Source organism: Phoxinus phoxinus, assembly GCF_949152265.1.
Source record: "Phoxinus phoxinus genome assembly, chromosome: 23".
Taxonomy (NCBI): domain Eukaryota; kingdom Metazoa; phylum Chordata; class Actinopteri; order Cypriniformes; family Leuciscidae; genus Phoxinus; species Phoxinus phoxinus.
The window spans coordinates 26,010,911-26,035,527 of NC_136898.1; the positions used below are offsets into that span (position 1 = coordinate 26,010,911).

The 24,617-nt window shown below is 41.6% G+C and overlaps 1 protein-coding gene across 1 annotated transcript in view; it reads right to left on the minus strand.

The window, feature by feature from the left end:
• Positions 1 to 1,966: 1,966 nt before the first annotated feature.
• chsy3 (chondroitin sulfate synthase 3) overlaps positions 1,967 to 24,617 on the minus strand; it is a 72,303-nt gene continuing 49,652 nt past the window's right edge. The window contains exon 3 of the mRNA XM_079600264.1: positions 1,967 to 4,245. Coding sequence (XP_079456390.1) covers positions 2,683 to 4,245 — 1,563 coding nt within the window. The 3' untranslated portion in view covers positions 1,967 to 2,682. The remainder of the gene's footprint in view (positions 4,246 to 24,617) is intronic.

The following is a 24,617-nucleotide window of genomic DNA, read 5'->3' on the forward strand; positions in this document are numbered from 1 at the left end:
TCATATAATGCAGGTCTATAGGCACTGTCTCCAAAAGCATGCAGAGAAAAACTCTGTTTTTACACTATTTACACAATTCCCCATCGTAAGTGCACATTGATGGCCTAAGCTCGCGAACTCATCCAGGAGAGTTGAGTTTTCACTTATTCCCAATTTGTAAGCCTTCTATCTTCACACACGACTCGCTTCATTGTTCAGGCCAATCAAAGGCATACGTTGAGCCGTACAGCCAATCACACGCGTTTCTGCTGAGTTTAAAAATGCAACGTCCAATCGAAGGCGGTTAGATTAGTTTCCGGGGAAGAAATCCGTTGTAAACAGATCAGATGGACGTCGTTGTGTACAAGAGATAAAAACGATATAAATACTGTTCGTTTTATCACACAAACCGCTTGTTTCGTGTCTTAGGCCATCAATGTGCACTTACGATGGGGAATTGTGTAATTTGGGCTTTTCTCTGCATGCTTTTGGAGACAGTGCCTATAGACCTGCATTATATGACTGACAGACAAGAACGGTTTGACCTAAAAATATCACAATTGAAACTACCGCGGAGACAAAGACACCTGCATCTTGGATGCACTTCAGGTAAGATAAAACATACCAACATTTAATTTCAAAGTGAACTATCCCTTTAATACTACTTTTAGTCCAGACTCACAGATTTCATGTAAACAGAACATACACAAACTCTTGATTCCATTTAAATGAGAAAATGATCATTGCTCACTCACCTGTGTCACTCTGGGATGATGGGTTTTCAGTCAAGTAACTGAGGGTTGAAGTTCCCAATCCTTCGGTTATGCTAATGTACAGTAATGCTAATGTATTAACATATATTGATACTGTACATTTAAGGTGCTTATGTTCAGTCCCTCTTCTCTTTTTGCATAATGAGCGTTATAATGTGGACCGTGATGTGAAGAAGCAGAAGCGCGTGGAGATCCCCTGGCTGAGGAACATCTGGACTGACAGTGCACATCGACCTCCGAACCACAGCATTAGCTCAGGTGTCCGACACACACACACATCTGAGCAGTTCTGACAGCAAATATGCTAATATGTTTTTGCTGCTATTTTATGTCCATGCATAATCTTTGATAGTAGAAACTTACATATTTTTAATTCATTTCAGATTGTTGGGTTTCACATTAAGGATTTTCAGAAAATTGCATCATTCCTTGTAAACCAGGGCTCCCACTCTTTTCTGGAAATGATTTTCCAGGTCTTTTCCAGGACGTTTTCAAGACTTTTTCAGCTGCTACAGTGCGAGTCAAGTTATCACAACTGAGGCTGGGCGATATACCGATATTATCATATCGAGATATATTTTGAAGCAGATGTGATATTGTACCCATACCGTTATATCTGTATTCTAGTTGTGCAAAGATTGTCGTCTTTCACAATGCCGCCTGCTCTCCTCTACTTGCAATGCCACACTACTAAAACTTTAGTTCACACACTGCTATTGTACTTGCTGATATCAGTTTAAAAGTCCAAACTCTCACAGTCAGGCTGTGTTCGCAATCAGTCACTAACGTTAGAAAATATGAACTATTATCGGACTTCTAAATTAATTGCATCTGCTCGCACCAAGGTTACGCATCTGGTAAACATAATGGCATAAACTGATGAGTTATGTGTTTTTGACTCTAAATTGTTTTGATTTATCAAATCTTTGTAACCGTTTTTGTCAATTATATTGCTGAAATGGATAGACCTTTTGTAAAGCTAAATGTGTTTAAATGCAAATAATAATTTAAAATTATTTTCCAGGACAACGCAAACGTTTCCAGGACATTTAACTTGTTTTCCCCCATTTCCCATGTGTTTTCCAGGACTGGAAAATTGGTCTTTCATTTTCCAGGTTTTCCAGGACGCGTGGGAACCCTGTAAAAGATGGATGTCTAAAACCTACACACAACTTAAAAGCAGGAGTAATAATGTTTCTTTTTTTTTTTTTTTTACAATTTAAACCATAGAAAGATACATTTCAAATATGCATGTCAATGTTTTTATTATAAATAATTTCAATGCCACTGAATTTTTCCTGCCAGCAAATGGAAAAATCATAAAAGCCACAAAGCAAAAACAAAATGTCAGTTCATTGCAGAACTCAAGAAACAAGAACAAAGACACAGATGTCACATGGTAACCAGTACCGTAATATCATAGAGCAGAATCATCACACAGTTCAAATCCATTAAAAAATACTGAAATAAGGTATAGTATTTCTCCTTGTATAATTCAGAGAACTCAATTTCCCCCCCAGCGAGGAAATTTAAAGCACATTTGTGGCACTTTCTGTACATTATTATTATTATTGTATTGTTTACTATTATTATAACCACTGCAATGTGAACTAGCTTGTTTCTATTTGATGACATACAGAAAAACCTTTTTCCTTAGACCTCATTAAACACATGCTCCTCAAGATACGAGCGCAAGATGGAAAACAAATGACTTTCTTTTCAGACTTGTGCAATAAATATCCCTTGTAAGATGCAGCAATGCATTCGATGGCAAGGACAAACCTTTGGAAAGTCTGATTGGACTCGTTTGATAGGACGAACATTCACCCAGAAGCACTACAGATATTCACACACACAGTGAATGCATTGCTGTGTGCACTTTTGCAGATCTGAGGTAAACTCCAGTGTTTGCTGGGGCCCGGTTGGGACATCAGGAGGAAGTCCTGTTATAACCGCCGCCTAAATGTTTGGACAGCCACAGTTGTGCCAACTGCATTGTGGAAGCGTACGTGCTTGCTTTGGAGCCGACGCACATCTTGTATTGCTTGGGCTCTAAACGCGTGTCACAGAAGACGGGATGAAAAATATGCACAATACCTGCTTCCTGAGAGCGAAACACGTTCAAGCCAGAGTCGATGACTTTAGTGAACAAGTCAACGTCCTCTAAACCCCAGCCTTGTATTGAGGTGTCGAACCCCCCCGCTCTAAGCAAGTCACTTTTGAATATGCAGGTGATCCCAAATCCATAATCTCGCCAGAATCCACTCTTCTTGGTAAAGACAAAGCTGCTGTCTTCAGGAGGGTCGCCAGCATAGACAAGTTTGGGATCATACTGGCTGAAGACGACGGGGAAATACACCTGACTTCCCTCAGCGGTGTTGTCTCGACATCTCTGGAGCGCGTCGGTGTTGAAGACCAGGTCCACGTCGCAGAAAAACAGCAGCGAGTTGTTCCTCAGCTGAGAAGAGCCCATCTCAAGGGCCAGGCCTCGAGAGAAGTCTCCCGTCATGGGTATGATGGACAGGTCTGCTTTAGGATATTGGTTGTGATATTCTTTTATCAGCTCTAGGTGTCTCTCCTTATCCTGGTTTGTATCGTTGTCAACCAGGATTATGGTCAGCTTCACGTTCTGGTTGGGGATCAGGCAGATTCTCTCAAAGTTTTCCATGTAACGCACAAAGATTTCATAGCGACCGGTGAGCGGGACGAGGAAGTGCACTTTGGTCTGACTCTGGACTTGTGTGGACTCGGAGACCTGGAAGGAGGAGAAGATCTTGAGCGAGCTGGAGAGGAAAGAGAGCGAGCGAGAGTCGCCGTTGATGGTGTCTTCCAGTCGGGACACGTCGAGCTCCTCCGCCTCGCTGAGGAACGGCCGGCTGAAGGACTGCTGGAGGTACGCGTGTCTCCGCACCGGCACGGTCACCTTCCTACCCTTGTGCTTCTTGTAGAGCAGCAGAAGGTCCAAGATGTACTCGGCACCGTGAAGCGGATCCACGCGTCTGTAGCCGTACTGGATCTCCTTGAAGTCTATGACGCGGCCTCGAGTTTTTGAGTTCTCGTTGATCATTTCCATCACTTGAAGCACGGTGTCTTCCAGTGCGGAGCGCACCAGGTTCCCGAGGCCCTGGCGGGGCATCTGCTTCTTACTGGACGAGTACAGGTGCCGAGCGGTGACGAACTCCCACTCGAGGACGTCGCCGCGGCCCGCGGGCTGGTAGCGTGTGTACGAGGGTGCCGCCCCGAGCTGCTGGTCCTCCCGCCGGTCCGCGGCGCTGCCGAGCCGGCTCACGGTGAGGGCCTCGCGGTGCAGCTGGACCGTGCGGTGCCGCAGCTGGGAGAGCCGGCGGGCCAGCAGGTACACGTGCAGGCGGTACTGGTACGCTGGGCGCTTGTTGGGGTGCAACGTGATGGCGTTGTGGATCTTGCTACTGTGGAGGTCCTGGATGAAACCTTTCTTGTTGTGTTCATAGTTCTCGTAGAACAACTGCTGCATCTGCAGGAGAAAGAAGAGAACGACTTGAGTATTTTAGTGACTTATACAGCTCTTTACTCAGTCCTCAGACTGTTTTTAAATGTGCTTTATAAATAAAATAACTAGAACTTATAGTGACACCCAAACCCTCATGACAAATATCATTTGACAAAAAGCATGAATTCCTCCTTCCACTAGATCAGTGTTCCTCTACTTTGCAGACCCTTTCCAAAAATAAGTATACTTCCAGTTAATTTTATTAAGTATACTTCAAATAAGTAGTTCAAGTATATTACAGTACTTTATGTAGTAAGTATACTAATGTCAATATACTAGTAGTATACTTGTAAGTGTACTATTTCCATACTACTTGGCACTAAATTGGCCCACTTTTAGTGTAGTAAACTGAGTACACAACTAGTTTACAACTAAGTGTTTTGTTTGTACTGCAACTATACTACAAGTGAACTTGTATACTAGGTATACTGATAGTCATATACTTGTAATAGCACTTTTTTTTAATGAAAGTACACTTTGAAATATATACTCTCAGTAAACTACTCGGTTATTAGTTTTATACTACAAGTATACTTTAGGCTAGGGACTGCAAACTAAGGGAACTTAACATCATACTTATACTGTTTATATATTATTTTTGCATTTTAAGTATACTACTATGTTCCTATTTAGGTATTAATTTGAATACTTGAAATATGCCTTTAACTTTAAGTGGATTTGAAGTAAATTGCTATGTACATTACCACCATACACAAAAATTCACACACTCAAAATTAAGAACATATGTTTTCTTTATAAATCAATATTTTCAAATAATGTAAGTTTATGAGACAGTATGTAAAACTATGACTCTTCTGGTCATGCCCAAAGCTTTACGAGTCTACAGTGAGGCATATTCTTGTGACCTGTCCCCTGACCCAGCAAATACTGTTTTCGGCTGGTCTAGCTCTCTTCATGGCTTCGGCCATCAAATTCAAGAAGTCATCCAATGGTGGCAGCTAAAAAAATCATCCTTTGTCGATGGAAAAAGGCATCAAAACCACTTTAAATCTTGACTATCTGAACTCTCAACCACTTTGCATTTAGAGAGACTTGGACACAACCTCTCTGGGGCCTCGAGGCCGCCTGTGAACCCTTCCTTAATCATCCATCAAACTCAAGGAGAACAGTTTAAATGTTTCATCCTTCTATTGTTTGCATGATCACCATATTACCCGTGCCCACTGGCCTAGAAATATATGTATAACATTAAAAATAGAGGAACTGATGTAATTCAACGGTTGTAAAACCCTTTTATATTTTGTTGTCGTTGTCTCTTTGTACAGCCTTATATTCAAAATAAAAACATAATTAAAAAAATTAATAAAAAAAATTTAGTAAAAGTATAGGCCAAATATACTTAGACCTTTCTGTCTAAGAAAGGTATTTCTGTCTTTCTGCCTTTCTGCGCACGTGAGCGCCATCAGTGTTTCTCACAGGTTCAGTTTAAAGTGTGTGTAGAGAGAACGGTGTCGTCTTAGCGGCCCATAATTTAATAACTAATGATCGTTGCGACGGAAGTGAATCAATCAAAACTAACTTTAGCTGGAAAATAACATTATTCAAGAACCGCTATAAAGACAAAACAATCTGTTACCTTAAATTATACGTTTATCTCTGTAAAGCAGCTTTGAAACAGTCTACTGTGTTAAAAGCGCTGTATAAATGAAGATGACTTGACTTGACTGTCACTATTAGTCAAGTAGCCTATACTTAAGTGCAATTTTAAGCATGTTTCTGAGAAGTATATAAAGTATATTTCTGTGAAGTACATAAAAAGTAGACTGAAAGTACTTTATTTCAAAAGAAGTATACTAAAAGCACACTTGTATAAATAAACTTCTTTTTTGTAAGGGAAGTTTAGCTGTAACTCTAATCAAATAATAATAATCTAGCTTTCTGTATTCTAGCTGATGATGAAGGGGTTCAGTGGGGTTTGCGCAGGACAGTCAAGTTCTTCCACACCAGAAACTATGTTTATATGGACCTCGCTTTGTGCTTCAGCGTTAGTGTTTCCCAATCTCGTCGATCTTGTCCTCCCTTATCTGACCCTATTACTTTCAGGTCTCGGAGTTTCTAACAATCGAACAATGAGTTTGATTAGAAATTTAATTAAAATGAAAACTCTGTGCGGTTAGTTTGACTCCAGGAGCAGGGTTGGGTAAACCACTGATTTAGCAGACACTTTTATTCAAAACATCATGATGTTACACAAGCAATTCATCACAGCAGAGTCACCAATATTAATAGTTACTATGCCATACTTTATTAAGAAGCTAGATTGGGAAACCAGCTAGAGCAGATGTGATTGTTTAAAGGTTGGTGCTTGCAGAAGAGCTGCTGCTTTAATGTTGCGAGGGCCTCAGTTCACTCCAGCAGAGGAGCCGAGGCGGCTGGAAAGCACATGTATGCCTCCGCGTGATAGATCAACAAGAAACAAGAAGTTGTTCCAGCCACTCGTTCAGCGACCGTCACTGACAGGAGGGAGCGTACACTCGTAAGGGTGTATTGAGTTTATCCAGTGAATGGTGGCTGCTGGGACCAGTGGAGGTATCGTCATGCGGGAACAGAAAACTGCAACAAAGTCTGAATGATCTAAAACGCCACTGTACGAGGCGGCATTGAGAAATGACTGGAAAAGCCAGTAGAAGTTTAGCGTGTCCACATATTCATGGCCGAACCGTGTCTCTCACACATAATGCTCACTACGTCAGCTCCGTGTCTCAGTGCATTATAGTCCGGCGGGTGATATAGGAGTCAGCTCTCGGACACGGGCTTTACTCCGGGAAGCTCCTAACCTCTTCTCTCACGTCTCATGTCTGATCTCACCGAAAGCTGAGTCACAACCACCACTGGGATGAGATATACTGGAAAGCAGGACATGACTGTGTTCAAGCCAAGCTCAGCCAATGGAAACTTTGACCAACCCTGTTTAGCCTAATGTGAGATAATAGTGGCTAGACAAAGAGACAGTGTTAACTCAGGACATTATTTGAGAGAGAGTGGAAAGGCCATGAAAGAGAGTCCATCAAGACTGAGATACAGCTGTTGAAATCGAACATCTGCAAGGCATCAGAGCCAGATTCAGTTTATCAGCTCTCACCCTCACACACGCAAACCTGCAAGAGGTCCATCCAGGTGTGCCAGACTGTGTGTGTGAGAGATGCGTTAGCACACGTATACATGCAGCGCGGTCAGTAAGCAGCGTTCATCCCTCGGTTACTTTAGTTTTCCCACAGATGCGTGCCCTTAAAAACCTGTAAGAATGCCACTGCGTTTACACGACCACATAACCACACATTCTCCAGTGTGTTAAGGATGGCATTAGTGTTCAAGTGAACGTTGCTTTTTGCAAAATCCCAGCAATTTTCTTAAATGCATGTAAAAAGAATAAACTAAAATATAAAATAAAATACCCAAGGCATATTTTTAAAAGCTGCATGCCGGTCGGCATAGTAGAGGAACCTCGTCTTATATAGAACAAGATGTAAATCTTTTTTTTTTAAGCTTACAATGCAGATTTAATGACTCAATTATTTATTTCTGAGAAAATAAGATAATAAATCCTCTATATTGTACTTAACTCAGCTTGAGTGCACTTTTTAAGTGCCTCTTTAATCACTTTTTATCGCAATATAATGCCCAATAGGCTGATCAAGCAGGGCTGACTGTACATTTCCCCAGTTAATACATAACTACCTGCCAAATAAATAAATATACGGACATGAGGTGACTTGCGTTTGTTTCACTATATTATTATTATTACATCTGCAGTATGTAGGCACTGACAACAGCCATTTATACAGTTTATTGTCATTATACACAAACGTACAGAAAAGCCAGTACTGACCAATACTAGCTGGAGAGAGATTTAATCTGTAAAACAATATTGTGTGATGTTGTGTAAGAGCTTGTCTCTCTCTCACAGTGAACACACTCCTGGTGGCAGCCGAACAGTTGAGTCACAGCCGGTGGAGTCATAACTCCTCAAGACGCCTTTCATTTCGTGTTCTGGAGAAATTATTCTTCCTCCCCTCGAGCGTGCATTATGATTATTAGATTTGTCCCTCGATGACTCCCTGGAACAGCGGCACTGCTGTCTGCTCTGTGCTAACGCTAGCGCTCAAACACTAGCACCTTTATTCTGCCCGGTCCTGTCTCACACTCTCGAACGCTTCGTCCACACGGCACTACTGTTGCTGTTTGAGAGACTGACTAACACTGGACTGTGGTGTAATTCACACCAGATCTCCAGACCTGAGCGCCCACAGTCTTCCTCATTCCTCTACTGAGACGAAGCCAGTTCCCTGCGGTGTTCAGTGGGAGCGGAGCAGCGGGATTTACAATTCATGCCCACGGCCCATACTGTACCTAGCCCGGTCCTACCAGACGCTCACACATTTCGTTTGTACAGAGACTCTGGCCTCTCTCCATTGACTAGCGTTAACTTCCTTGTAGGCGGTACCCTGTTGAAGTTTAAATCACTCTGGATCTGCCATAACCAATCGCTAACGTTTGATCGTGACGAGTGTCAACTCAACTAGCGCACAACCTCAACGTCACGTTCTCAGTCACTCTGATTAGACCAGTAAAAAATTGACCGGAGAAAACAACGAATACACCGCAAACCCAGACGACGCACTGAAGGAAAATGAAAATTGAGCGGAAGAGCGTAGGAGGGCGGAGCCAGGCGAAAACTGCATTTTTAGCAAGAATTCACTCGTTAAACACATTTAGCTAACATGATACAGACGGATCACGCAAATTAGGAAGAATGTGAAGGTTATGATGACGGCGATGGACATAAGTGGGAGTTTATAGTTCTCAAGGAATCTGTTTAGATATGCCTTCCCTTCTAGATATGCTGCTGAATATGATGGGGGGAAAGCACATTTTAAACAGGTACTTATTCACACACACTCTCTCACGAATGCATTCAGACAAATGTAATCTTACAGTGCTACTCTATCTGTATATGATTTAGAATGAGCAGAAATCTGTAATAAATGTAGCGACCCGTAGATTTAAAAAAATAACGGAAAATTTTCATCTTTTCAAACAAAATGTACAAGATATTTAAAATATCTTTATGCAAAGATAGTTAACTCTTTAAGCTGATTATCATGTAATAAGCTTGGCATGTCGTAGGAAAAATGTTTCCAAATCAGTTTTTAATAAACCACGTTAAACTATTCTCCTAGTATTGTTTATTTATTTGTTCATTTAATAGGCCTATATATGATTGTTACGTCCCAGGGCGTAATTATTATAATCTGTGCAATGTTTTGGTGGTGTTTTTTGCTCTCTCTCTCTTTGTCTCTGCTGGGTGCAAATGAAGACCAGCTGACACTAATTACCATCCTCTCCTGGTTCCACTGATTGGCTCCTGGCTGGGAAAGCTTCTGGATAAAGCTGGAGAGGTTTGGAGAGGCCTTCTCTGACTCCAGGACGGTCTTCTCCTGCCTCACACTGAGCGTGTGCAAAGACCGATTGTATATCTCACTGTTGGTTGTTGTTAACCTAAGCAGACTTGGACTGCAGTTGAGCCAATTTTTCTTAACTTCTTTAGACTTTACTAAAAGAGCCTTGAGTTTAAACCGTTTCTAACCTACTTTGATTGAGTTAGTTTGGGAAGCAGAAGGGAGGCGGATGCCATTTTTGTTCATGTCCATGTTTTCTCCTGTGTTTGGCTAGAGAGGAAGTAAGGTAGGAAATTTGTTATTCATTTTGAATATTATTTTGAAAGGTTAAGAAAGTGTTCCACCTAAAGTCAGAACTTTATGTTTATTGTTTTGGCCTTGTCCCCTCCTGAAGCCTTTTTTGCCGCTTTTCCACTGCATGGCACGGCTCGGTACGGTACGACACGGCTCGGTTCGCTTTAGCTCGGTTCGCTTTAGCTCAGTTCGCTTTAGCTCAGTTCGCTTTAGCTCAGTTCGCTTTAGCTCAGTTCGCTTTAGCTCAGTTCGCTTTAGCTCTGTTTGCTTTAGCTCAGTTCGCTTTAGCTCTGTTCGCTTTAGCTCTGTTTGCTTTAGCTCAGTTCGCTTTAGCTCTGTTGGCTTTTCCACTGCAGTTAGTACCGCTTCAGTGGGTGGGATTATAGCCTGATCGTTATAGTTTATCCGCTCCTCTGCAACCAATGAGAGGAACGTCTGCACTTCATCCACTGACCACGATTCAGCCATTTCTTTTTTCGCTTTTTTTCTTCAAGCAAGTAGTTTAAAAACAGGTGCTACAGCGGTGGCTGTTACTGGCTATTTAAATCTAGTGTCTTTAGTGTCTCGTGTTTAGTGTCACAAATACAATGACGCTGGTAGTGACGATTCTGTCTGACCAATCCGTGATATGCAGTGTTTTCACGTCACATTTAGTATCGGTACGGTACGCCTGGAACCTCAACAGAGGTGGTACCATTTAAAGCAAGCCAAAGCGAGCCGTACCGTACCATGCAGTGGAAAAGCGCCATTTAATGCTTCCCCTTTTTTTGTACTTTGGACTAATCCAAATAAAGTCACTTTTTGAGTGTTCCAAAAATCTGTGTGATTTCTGAGGAGTGCTGGGACAGGAGAGGAGAGCTCTTGGTTGCCTGTTGTTGTAACTATTACAAACGTCCTTGTTACTGCCTCCCTGACCCCTAGACCGGGGAGGCACGTAACAATTATGAACAGAACTTTTGCGATATTTCAAAGCATTGTTAAAATGCCTCGAGTGCGGAGGGAAGTGGCTGCCCATCCGCTCACATCCTCTGGTTCAGACTCTTCTACATCACACACAGATCATCGGGATCCGCTGACGGCCCTTAGCTCTCGAAGATCATACCATGTTTGGATTGTCAACAGTGATTACACTAAACTGCTTGCAACAATGCTCAGAGAGTGATCGTGTTAAAGAAGCTCTATGGCTGATTTCTAGCAGTTTCATAATGTGATGAATGCTGACGTGTGCAACTTAACCCCCGAGCTCCTGGTCATTAGTCTGCTGACAGGAGGTTAATGTGAAGTTGGCTCGGGGCTCCAACGGTCGGTTTATAAATGCTGCAGTCATGCGGTCGGCCGCTCCGGGATGTTCTGCATCCAGTATAAAGCATCTAGTGTCTCCAGAGAAAAACTCAAACTCAGACTCGGCTCTGAAAAGCGTAACTTTGTATTTGGTGTGTATTTGAATAAGTGTAGGCAAAACAAGCACCGGGGAGGCTGGGTCAGTGATGACACACAGTAAACCCTCTCTGTTGCACGAAACATGTACAGGTCCAGTCATGTGAAGAGTCAAGCACAGACCAGAGGAAATGTAAAAGCAATATGTGGACGAGTAAGAGGAGAAAGTGTCATGTCAAGTCTAGTCACGTTTAATTATATAGCGCTTTCTATAACACAGATCGTTTCAGAGCAGCTTTACACTGGTTTCTGAAATTGAAAAATGTTGCGATCGTGTTTATCAATCATTTCAATTATAATTGCTTGCAACTTTAATTTCAAATGTGAAGCAGCTCTAAAACGGATACTATAATGTCATTAATTTCAAGAAAGAAAAATATGTATTACTTCAAATAGACTTCACAGGACTATGTCCAATAAGTTTAACTGGTCCCTTTTCATTTTAGAGTTATGCAAATGTGTTCAGGCTTTACACCTCGCCTGGTGTCTGTATTAAAGCAAGTTAGACCTGCACTGAAGTACAGCTGTGACGTTCCTGTGTTTCCCAGCTCAATCTCAAGCCCATGTCCACTGAAACTCCAGTATAAATGAGAGGAAAGTGATTCTGCAACTCTAGAACGAAGCTGTGTTATTAATGTTCTGCTTCAAGCATTGAAACTAACAACGTCTCTAGCAGAGTCTTTACACACGTGCGCACGCACACACACGTGCATAAGCAAAAGCATAAAGGGGGCGGTTGGGCCAGGGATGGGCCAGCTCTTCGAGAAGAACACTGCAGTGGGTGTTGGTTCTCGGCCTCTCCGAACACACCCATATCAGGCTGACCGTCTGTGAGTTCAGGGACCACTCGCCCCGTGAGAGCATATCTGCACCCAGATTCTGAATGCCCGGGATATGTGTCGCTCTCAGAGAGCTCAGATTGGTCTGTGCCCATAAGAGGAGGTATCTCACCATGGCATGCAGGTGTCCTGACCTGATGCCGCCTTGGCGATTTATGTAGGGTACCACTGACATGTTGTCCGTGCGGACTAAGACGTGGTGACCCTGTAGGTTTGACAGAAATGCTTTCAGGGCCAAACCAACATCTTTCATTTCCAGACAGTTGATATGTAAGCTCTGCTCCGTGCTCGACCAGAGGCCGGAGGCAGGCTTGCCCTCGTGCAGCGCTCCCCAACCCAGGTTGGACGCGTCTGTAAACACCACTTTCCTCCTGGAAACCACTCCAATGGTCACACCCTCGAGCCAGGGAATCAGGGTTCTTAAACAACCGTGATTCACCGTGATGCGCAGGCTGCCTGACTGCCATGCATGGGTTGGCACACCTTCAGCCAACACCTTCACACACTTCAGCCAGTGCTGCAGCGAGAAGTTTCTGAGATTTCTTTAGGGGCGCTGTGTGAGCCGCAAAAGACACACTGGACACATTGGACTGCAGTGAGAACAGTGCTTTACTGACGGCAATGAAGTTTCTGCGTCTCTGAAGTGTGGTGAAGCTGTTGGTGCAACAACACACAGGCTTATTTGCAGCACATTAACTCAATCTGAGGAATCTCATTCGTTTCTCCCTTGAGCTACGAGGCAATAACACCATTAAGACTTCTGCAATTTCACTCGCAGTCGGGGTGTTCGGTGTTTAGATGCGGTTATTCGTTTGCATGAGGAGATGAGAATGTGAGTGGAGGATGAAGAGGGATTTTAGTCTTCAGAGGAACAACTACTCGCTCAGTTTGACAGTGTTGTGTTTCTTGCACAGCCAGTTCAGAACAAAACAACAAGGGACAAATGAAAATGCCACAAACGGCATGTGTTTCTCTCCACGTGAGATCACATCAGCCTTTAAAGGAAAGTGATGCGGTTTCAAATTCAGAAAGTGAAATGTTTATTAAAATATGAAATGCAGGGGGTTCACATTAATCTAATCCAAATCTGGCTCGTTGGGCTGATGGTCGCAGGGCGGAGGTGGGCAGCAGTTTATCAGTGACATCTAAAAGCCATTGTAGGGACAAAGCAACTGTGACTGCGTCTGAAAGCTCAGGACTTCTGGGGCAGCATAACGGTTTACTGACCTGCAGCAAAATAGAGCAAGCTTTGGTGATAACTAAGCGAATATTTAAGTAGAAATAACATCAAAAGTGGGAAAAAGTTGGTTAAAAACGTCCATTTACACACAATATTAAGTTTTAGCTCTGCAGTGTTGTATAAAATCATTAGGCTATCATGTTTGCAATAGCGCTGATATTTGGGAGAACAGCAGTCTATAATCCTGAGTTATAAACATATAAATATAGGCTATTATAAATATTAAAAACAAGAAATGTGAGAAACATACAGCAAAAGCAGCAACTGCTCTCAAATCCTTCAGCATATTTAAACTTGCCACATCACCATCGATCATGAGACATGCAAATAATAGATTTGAGGACTCTACTGAAGAGAAGATACTACTTATCTCCAGTGCTCATTTCACAGACACATCATGCTTCATAAACGGACTCGGACTGACTTTGATCTGCAAATCACTGATGTTCAAATCTGAAAAAAATCAACTACATAATCACGGGTAATCAATCAAGGGTTCTGTGAAGATCTTGCCGTTACGCAGACATTGATTTGCCTCTGAACTTCAGTGCGAGGATCAGATGGGAGACTGTAAGCCATGATATTCATCACTCAATACTGAAGATGGATGAACGAAGACATCCGGTCCTCAGAGAGCAACTGTTCACAGACATCTCTCTCTCGTGATGTAGAGCTGGCTTCAAGCCCAGAGGTTATGAGCCAAACAGTGGGACATTTACACACTGTATGCTGGTTACCTGTGTTAATTCACCATATATGGTAAAAACAAAACATGCAACTAACTAAATCATAATTCATCACGAGTGAATCTGTGCACTGTTCTCCGGAGAGGACATTGCTCAACAGATTGCAAGAACCGGTTTGTTCTCGCACGTCAAGCAAGTATGTCTGTGCTTCCATCAACCATATTTGATGAGCTCTATGTATGTGCGTTGATCAATGTTTATGTGAATCAAGGCCTAATTAACTCTGTATAAAGTGACCATGTCTTTTTAGAAGACATTGATTAAAGAGCTTGGTTCATGTGGATTAGTATTACAATGCCTTCATGAACTTTTTGAAGCTTGAAAGTTTTGGGTGAACAGACTTTCAATGAAGGGACAGAAATCTCTCAGGTTTAATTAAAACATGGAACACCGTGATGGTGAATAATTGATGACAAAATCTTTATTTTAGGGGGAACTATCCCTGAAAGTTACCTTCATTTTGGTGTATATGTGCTCCTTTCATCCTGACATTGGTCTATGCAGTGGTGGAAAGAGTACTGAAAATAAAAAATTACACTCAAGTAAAAGTATTGCTACTTCAGAAATAATTGACTTGAGTACAAGTAGAAGTACTGAAAAATAATATGACTCAAGTAAGAGTACAAAGTAGTTTGCTGAAAAACTACTCAATTAACTACGTTTCAAAGTACTTTAGCATTCTTTTTCTATTTTTACCCAAGATGAGGCGATGTTAGCAACGTGGAGTGCTAAACATGTTCATGTAATTTCTGTTTCATTCATACTGGAAGCCAGAGGGCGCCCTTGCATGGAAAGTCCACACGTGAGATTCAAAGAAGTATTAAACTTATGCGTTCCAGGAAATGCCTTATACAGACGTCAGACATCACTACAGCTGAACACCATGCAGATACAGACGTAAGCAAAAGCAAAAGCAAAGAAGGGTAAGCGAGTCTGATCAAAGAAGTTATGGATTAAAACAGTATGAATAGAAAAGTGGCAGTAAGAAAATGAAGTGGTTATAGCAACAAATGCTGGTCTTGCACTAGCTCTGTGATGCACACTGTGTAATCGGGGTGAAAGGTCACGCGTGTTCCAGTTCAAACATGTAGGGTCTTATTTTCTCCTCCAACTTCAAATCGTCCGACATCGTTGTTTTACCTTTTATTTATTTTTATAAAAAAATTAAATGGCGTTTGACTTAGTCTTTTGGACGTTCACTTTGTAAACACAACACTGGGTCGGTACTTCCGCCTACGTCACGCGTGACCTTTCAACCTGATGACGTGATGTGTGGCGCATCACAGCTAGTGCAAGACCAGCATTAGTGGTTAAAAAGTGCATAAATGTAAAACAAATTATAAAATGGCGGCTGGTTTGTCTAGATGAGACTCTTATTCCTCGGCTGGATCGTGTCGAGACTTTGAAGCTGAAACTCACATCTGGACCTTCGACCTGTTGGACCATTGAAGTCACTATATGGAGAACATATCCCATATATGGAATGTTTTCCTCAGAAACCTTCATTTCTTTTCCACTGAAGAAAAGAAAGACATGAACATCTTGGATGACGTGAGGTAGAGTAAATTGTCAGGAAATTTTCATTCTGAAGTGAACTACTCCTTTAGGTAAAGTCAGCCAATCAGCTTTTTGTTTCCTGAAAGCTCTTTACATTTTGGCAACATGAATCGGACTGTCTGTGAGTCTAATGGTCTTCGGACTGACGCCTGCAGTCTGAGCTCAGGACCAGCAGATACATCTAGTGATCAGAAGCGAGTTTCATCAGTGTTTCATCAGCTCACGTGACTGCACTTAGCTGTTCATTTCAGAGATTATAAGAGTGCATTGGGAGCTGTGTAGGTGGGAATAAAGGCAGATTTTCAGGTTGTTCACAATCTAAACTCATCGAGCATAAGCCAATAGAACCAAATCCAGGATAAGGCTAAGAGTTTGGCTCGAGGTCATGGTGGAAAGGACCCTAGCTTGAAATTACTCCAAACCATCCCTTTAAATTCATCGCCTAGAAAGCTTGAATCACTTATTAAGCCTACAGAAGAGGTCTAGACTTTGTTTGTTATAAGTTAATTTATAACGAGAGGATTTGCGAGAGTGCAGAACTCAGTACTGCATAAAACTTGTGAGGTGAGTGGATTCTGACTTAAACACTTCTGATTGGCTACATCGCTCAACGCTGCAAAAACACATTGTAAATAGAAACCTTTGATGCTCTCAAGAGCGCAAACACCAAATCTGTTTGGCCAGTGTGTCATTATTATGGAGAAAACTGATCCTAGACCAGCAGTTATGGGCAGCTACTCCTTCTAAAAGCAACCAGAAGCAGGTTTGAGTGAGAAATTGCCTGGCTATTCACTCTACACACTCTGCCTGCCATCAAGTCATCCTACAAACATAAGCTGCGACCCAATTTCATACACTTCCCTAATAGTATGTGAGAATTACTGTGCCCCACGCTGTAGCCTATGGTGCTCAGATGATATATGATATATTTTCTGGTGAATTTTAGAAATGTGCATCTTTGCATGCTTTAAGGCTAATTTCACAATATTACTCACAATCAATTACACTGGAAAAGCAGGAATTTGTGACAGTTGTAGAAAAATGAATGATGAGCAATGTGAGGCTGAAGCTTCCACAAGTTAACCTGAATTAATTCATTATATTAAAGGGGTCATGATATATAACATTTTCCTTGATCTTTTGACATATAAGAGGCCTTTGTACCGTTAAAACATCCTGCAAGTTTCATAGCTTTAAAAAAAGCATTTATGCAATCAAGTTTCAAAAACGGCTCGTTCTGATATTGTGACGTCACATGAACAAACACATTTGCATATGACTGCCTTAGACCAAGATATCAACGAATGGTTTTACATCATCGCACCATAGGCCCCACCCACTTGCGTTCAGTCACTTTAACCCCACCCCAATATGTATAAATACACATATTAAATATTCATAATGGATAACATAGAAATAGTGCAGAACTTTAAATAGGCCTATTTCTGAAGCAATTTTTCATAAAATGTTTTACTTTTGTCAAAATCCTTTAGTTTGATTGTTTTCAGTTTTAAATTACACTTTGAATAACAGATTTCCAATGGGTCTGTTTACGCCTGATCATTCATGCGTTTTAAATGATCAGATAGGCTAGCTATCCGTTTTGTTAAAACTGTTCCATTTACACTGGGCAACGTAACCGTCTCTGCAAAACGAATATAATAATAATATTGTCTAGGAATATTGAGTGAATTTATCAGTGTTATATGAACATGTATATTAAGAGCATCAAATGTGGTTCATAGGTCCACAATAAATCACAGTGTTTGACAACAGATAATAGCAGAGACAGAAAACATCTCTGTGAGTCGACTGAGAGATGAAGAGGACTGCCGTCAGCTCTCCATCTGTGAGTGGGTGTCGCTCCGAGGAGATCTCCAGCAGAGAGATGCCGTGTGTGCTGTCAAACTCATTTATACACTATAACACGATCCCTTCAATGCCGGTTTCATATTCAATAATGTTAGCCTGTTCCATTTATTGATAAGCATTAAAGGGGTCATTTGATGCGATTTCTTTTTTTCTTTTTGTGTGTGTGTGTGTGTGTGTGTTATGTAGCTGTTTGTCCATCTATAAGATCTGCAGAGTTACAAAGCTCAAAGTCTCAAACCCAAAGAGATATTCTTTGTAAAGGTTAAGGCTCGGCCACGCCTTCCTAAAATGCTTCGTTCAAACACGACTCCACAAATCTACTCAGTTTCATAACACCGCCCACATGTACACGCAAAGAAGAAGGCCTAACTTTTAATCTTGTTGTATTATTGTTGCCGCCGGCGCCACCATGTCACGGAGATGCAGTATTTTTCGTTGCGAAAGCCAAACTACTTTGTTTGGCCTTCCAAAAGAGGACACAATTAGAAAACAGTGCTTAAGCTTTATTTACAAAAAAATTCGGAGGACTGTTTCCAGAGCCTGCGAGAGTACAAGGCCGGCTGTGGACAAAGCTGATTCTGAAAAATGGGCAATTCCATCTTTGCAAGTTCAGTCTGGCGCTTCTGACACACAGGCAGTATGTTTTCATATTAGAATTTGCTTCTGACTATTCAAGCGCGAGTTTTGAGCAGTATAGAGTAGCGCATATTTGTCCTTTCTATGATCACAAATGCACACATGGTTTTATGTTTGAGTGTTGTAAACATAAACAACACTACCCCAAACATAAACAACACTACCCCAAACATAAACAACACTACCCCAAACATAAACAACACTACCCCAAACATAAACAACACTACCCCAAAAATAAACAACACTACCCCAAACATAAACAGCACTACCCCAAACATAAACAACACTACCCTAAACATAATCAGCACTACCCCCAAACATAAACAACACTACCCTAAACATAAACAACACTACCCCAAACATAAACAACACTACCCCAAACATAAACAGCACTATCCCAAACATAAACAGCACTATCCCAAACATAAACAGCACTATCCCAAACATAAACAGCACTACCCTAAACATAAACAACACTACCCCAAACATAAACAACACTACCCTAAACATAAACAACACTACCCCAAACATAAACAACACTACCCCAAACATAAACAGCACTATCCCAAACATAAACAGCACTATCCCAAACATAAACAACACTACCCCAAACATAAACAACACTACCCCAAACATAAACAGCACTACCCCAAACATAAACAGCACTACCCTAAACATAAACAACACTACCCCAAACATAAACAGCACTACCCCAAACATAAACAACACTACCCCAAACATAAACATCACTACCCCAAACATAAACAGCACTACCCTAAACATAAACAACACTACCCCAAACATAAACAACACTACCCCAAACATAAACAACACTACCCCAAACATAAACAGCACTACCCCAAACATAAACAACACTACCCTAAACATAATCAGCACTACCCCCAAACATAAACAACACTACCCTAAACATAAACAACACTACCCCAAACATAAACAACACTACCCCAAACATAAACAGCACTATCCCAAACATAAACAGCACTATCCCAAACATAAACAGCACTACCCTAAACATAAACAACACTACCCCAAACATAAACAACACTACCCTAAACATAAACAACACTACCCCAAACATAAACAACACTACCCCAAACATAAACAGCACTATCCCAAACATAAACAGCACTATCCCAAACATAAACAACACTACCCCAAACATAAACATCACTACCCCAAACATAAACAGCACTACCCTAAACATAAACAACACTACCCCAAACATAAACAACACTACCCCAAACATAAACAGCACTACCCTAAACATAAACAACACTACCCCAAACATAAACAGCACTACCCTAAACATAAACAACACTACCCCAAACATAAACAGCACTATCCCAAACATAAACAGCACTATCCCAAACATAAACAACACTACCCCAAACATAAACAACACTACCCCAAACACAAACAACACTACCCAAAACATAAACAGCACTACCCCAAACACAAACAACACTACCCCAAACATAAACAGCACTACCCAAAACATAAACAGCACTACCCCAAACATAAACAGCACTACCCCAAACATAAACAGCACTACCCAAAACATAAACAGCACTACCCTAAACATAAACAGCACTACCCTAAACATAAACAACACTACCCCAAACATAAACAACACTACCCCAAACATAAACAACACTACCCCAAACATAAACAACACTACCCCAAACATAAACAGCACTACCCCAAACACAAACATCACTACCCCAAACACAAACATCACTACCCCAAACATAAACAACACTACCCCAAACATAAACAACACTACCCCAAACATAAACAACACTACCCCAAACATAAACAACACTACCCCAAACATAAACAACACTACCCCAAACATAAACAGCACTACCCCAAACACAAACATCACTACCCCAAACATAAACAACACTACCCCAAACATAAACATCACTACCCCAAACATAAACAACACTACCCTAAACATAAACAACACTACCACAAACATAAACAGCACTACCCCAAACATAAACATCACTACCCCAAACATAAACAACACTACCCCAAACATAAACAACACTACCCCAAACATAAACAGCACTACCCCAAACACAAACATCACTACCCCAAACATAAACAACACTACCCCAAACATAAACATCACTACCACAAACATAAACAACACTACCCCAAACATAAACAACACTACCCTAAACATAAACAACACTACCCCAAACATAAACATCACTACCCCAAACATAAACAACACTACCCCAAACACAAACATCACTACCCCAAACATAAACAACACTACCCTAAACATAAACAACACTACCCCAAACATAAACATCACTACCCCAAACATAAACATCACTACCCCAAACATAAACAACACTACCCCAAACATAAACAACACTACCCCAAACATAAACAACACTACCCCAAACATAAACAACACTACCCCAAACATAAACAGCACTACCCCAAACACAAACATCACTACCCCAAACATAAACAACACTACCCTAAACATAAACAACACTACCCCAAACATAAACATCACTACCCCAAACATAAACAACAGTACCCCAAACATAAACAGCACTACCCCGAACATAAACATCACTACCCCAAACATAAACAACACTACCCTAAACATAAACAACACTACCCCAAACATAAACAGCACTACCCCAAACATAAACAGCACTACCCCAAACATAAACAACACTACCCTAAACATAAACAACACTACCCCAAACATAAACAGCACTACCCCAAACATAAACAGCACTACCCCAAACATAAACAACACTACCCCAAACATAAACAACACTACCCCAAACATAAACAGCACTACCCCAAACATAAACAACACTACCCCAAACATAAACAACACTACCCCAAACATAAACATCACTACCCCAAACATAAACAACACTACCCCAAACATAAACAGCACTACCCCAAACATAAACAACACTACCCCAAACATAAACATCACTACCCCAAACATAAACAGCCCTACCCCAAACATGAACAACACTACCCCAAACATAAACAACACTACCCCAAACATAAACATCACTACCCCAAACATAAACAACACTACCCCAAACATAAACAACACTACCCCAAACATAAACAACACTACCCCAAACATAAACATCACTACCCCAAACATAAACAGCCCTACCCCAAACATGAACAACACTACCCCAAACATAAACAACACTACCCCAAACATAAACATCACTACCCCAAACATAAACAACACTACCCCAAACATAAACAGCACTACCCCAAACATAAACAGCCCTACCCCAAACATGAACAACACTACCCCAAACATAAACAACACTACCCCAAACACAAACAACACTACCCCAAACAAACAGCCCTACCCCAAACATAAACAGCACTACCCCAAACATAAACAGCCCTATCTGATACGATCTTGTTCAGTCGCGCTGACAAAGTTGATGGATCAGCTTGGTCATCTGCATTTTCCGGATCAGATTCGGGCTCGAGGTAGTCTGATGAGGTAGTACCGACATTATCACCTGTCATTATTGCTTTGTGGGCTGATGTTCCAAATATTGTAAGAGGCGTGACATTTCGGTCACACGCTTAAGGTCGGGCCAATCACAATGCACTGGATCGCTGGCCAATCAGAGCACACCATGCTTTTCAGAACAATGAGCTTTTTAAAAATCGACACGTTTCAGAAAGGTGGAGCATAGAGGAGCTACAATAATCTACGGTATGTGTAAAATAATGACTTTTTTTACCTAAAACTGCGTAAACACATTGCATTGAACCAAATACACAAAATAATGTTCTTTCTAGAACGGTCATATGACCCCTTTAAGACTGAAGATATGCTGATGCCTTTACCATTCAACCATAAAATCATTCTGTCACTTCATTTATACCTTCACAAAATCAGCCGGCACAGACGCATCTACCTGTCCACACAACACATGGCCTGAAATGTACAGCTCAGTTGTCAAAAGTAGACTGGTTGCACATTTACTTCATCAAAGTCAATCCCCTGAAACTAAAACGCATCATGCATTTATCAGAAGTTTTTTCATTTCAGATGTGGCACTCTAAACACATTAGCTGGCAGAAAATGACTGGTAGAGAGACACAGATTACAAGATGATAATTCGACGAGACACAGTGGCAGATGGAGGGAGTGTTCAGGAAGCTTGTTTGAAAGTCATTATTTTTGCAGTTTCCTCTGGTGATGCTAGTGGAGCTGCAGACACACTTCAGCTTCCATGTTTTGATCAACAAACACTTTTATTTTCATTCTAGTAATGTTCCTCTCTCTCCTAACCTTCATATCTTCAGTCAACAACAGTAAACTGACTCGAGCTTCTGTATGCCACAGTTCATTTCACACCCTCCTCACGTATAGAGCTGTCATTCACCAGCCGTCTGTTGGAATATGAGCACGAGGACATGGAGAACAGGGACCTGTACGACATATTTGAACAATATCAGGGATTCTCTAGGTTATGCAATTCTGCAGTTTACAAAACTGTGGATCACTGTAGACCCAAAGGAACTTCTGAGTAAAGAGAGGACTGTCGGGACTGGAGACAACTGAATGTGTAGGATGGGAATTATAAGAAACTGAACAATTCTGGTTTCAATTCCATTAATGTCTCTGTACGTTCTTGAGAAAGTGCTTCATTAGTGCACATCACAGTAGCAACTCTGGGTTCATATCGAGTTGGAAATCAGTAGCTCAAGAACTCAAGACCCGCCTGACCAATTCAGTCACGGAGAGAGTAATTGAACTGATTAAAATCTCAATGATATAGTATTAACACCATGGGCCCTATTTTAACGATCTCAGCGCATGGTCGCAAGCGCACTTGGGGCGGGTCCGAATCCACTTTTGCTAGTTTAATGACGGGGGAAATGGTCTGCGCGCCCGGTGCATTTGGGGCATAATGTGCAATAAACCAATTAGTCTCTCATCTCACATTCCCTTTAACATTCGCGTTTTCGATATTTACACGGCGGAATTTGGAAGCTGAAAAACTGAACGCTTCTCTAGCCACATTACTAACCCGCTAACCCCTGCGCCATTGACTTTAGAGCAGGGTTCAGTTGGTCAATGGCTCAGTCTATTTCCGTTCCTTAGAATAGCAACGCGCCAACAATGCGCCTGAACACACACCTGGTTCTCAGACCAGCAGCCCATGGGCGCACAGATGGGCGCAAATGCATTTGCTAAATGAAACAACATGGAGCAGGACGTGAAAATGATAACTGCGTCGGGCTGAAAATGATAACTGCGTCGGGCTGAAAATGATAACTGCGTCGGGCTGAAAATGATAACTGCGTCGGGCTGAAACCAGCGAAAAACACTTGAATTGTGCCGAGTGTATGATAGGGCCCAATATCTTAACCAGATGCAATGCGATAAGTTTCCAGCGACAAGCAATCTGTCTGTCCACACCAGACGCAACACGACGTGTAACACGTTGTGGTGTAAGTTCAAACGCTGTAGGTTTGTAAACCTGTAGTTCTTCTCAGGACTGCAGAACAGTTTTTGAGCGGGAATATAAATGAGCACTTCCTCCAGCAGCTCAAGGTTACAGCAATAGCATCTGCTGCTGATCTATATCCAGATTATGATGAAATATTCACGGTGACGTTTCCTAACGAGGCTAGTGGAATTAGTCCTGACACTGACCTTTGACCTCCTGTCCAAATGGGCAGACAGTGTAAGATGGTGCAGGTGTGCACACTGCTTTCTGCTGTCTCTGGCCACAGTGAAGGTTTCAGACAGGCCGAGGCGTGATGTATTTGGGCTGTTTATCATGCTGTGTGGTGGGCAGTGCAAGTGAGCTGCATAACGCTGCGCATAATGTGGATTGTGACGTGCAGTGTTTCTTGATCTTGATTTCATCATCTAACACTAGTCCTCCATGTGTGGGTCGTCACATCTCGTTCACTTTACATTCACACGGTGCAGCTTCTTCTTCTCGTCCTGATACATGTATTGATTGGAAGGTGAATAAATTATGGCAGAATGATCATTTTTAGATGAACTGTCCTGAAATACCACACTGACATTAGCATTCAGACCCTTTGCTGACACTTAGCTATAGTTTAGCTCAGATACACCCCATTTCTCTGGATCATCTCAGAAATATTTCCATACTTTGATTGGAGTTCACCTAAAGCAAATTCAATGGTCCAAAATCAATTTGGAAAGGTACACACCCAGTGTTTTTAATTCAAAATTCAAAATTTAATTCGCTACTTCCATTTCACC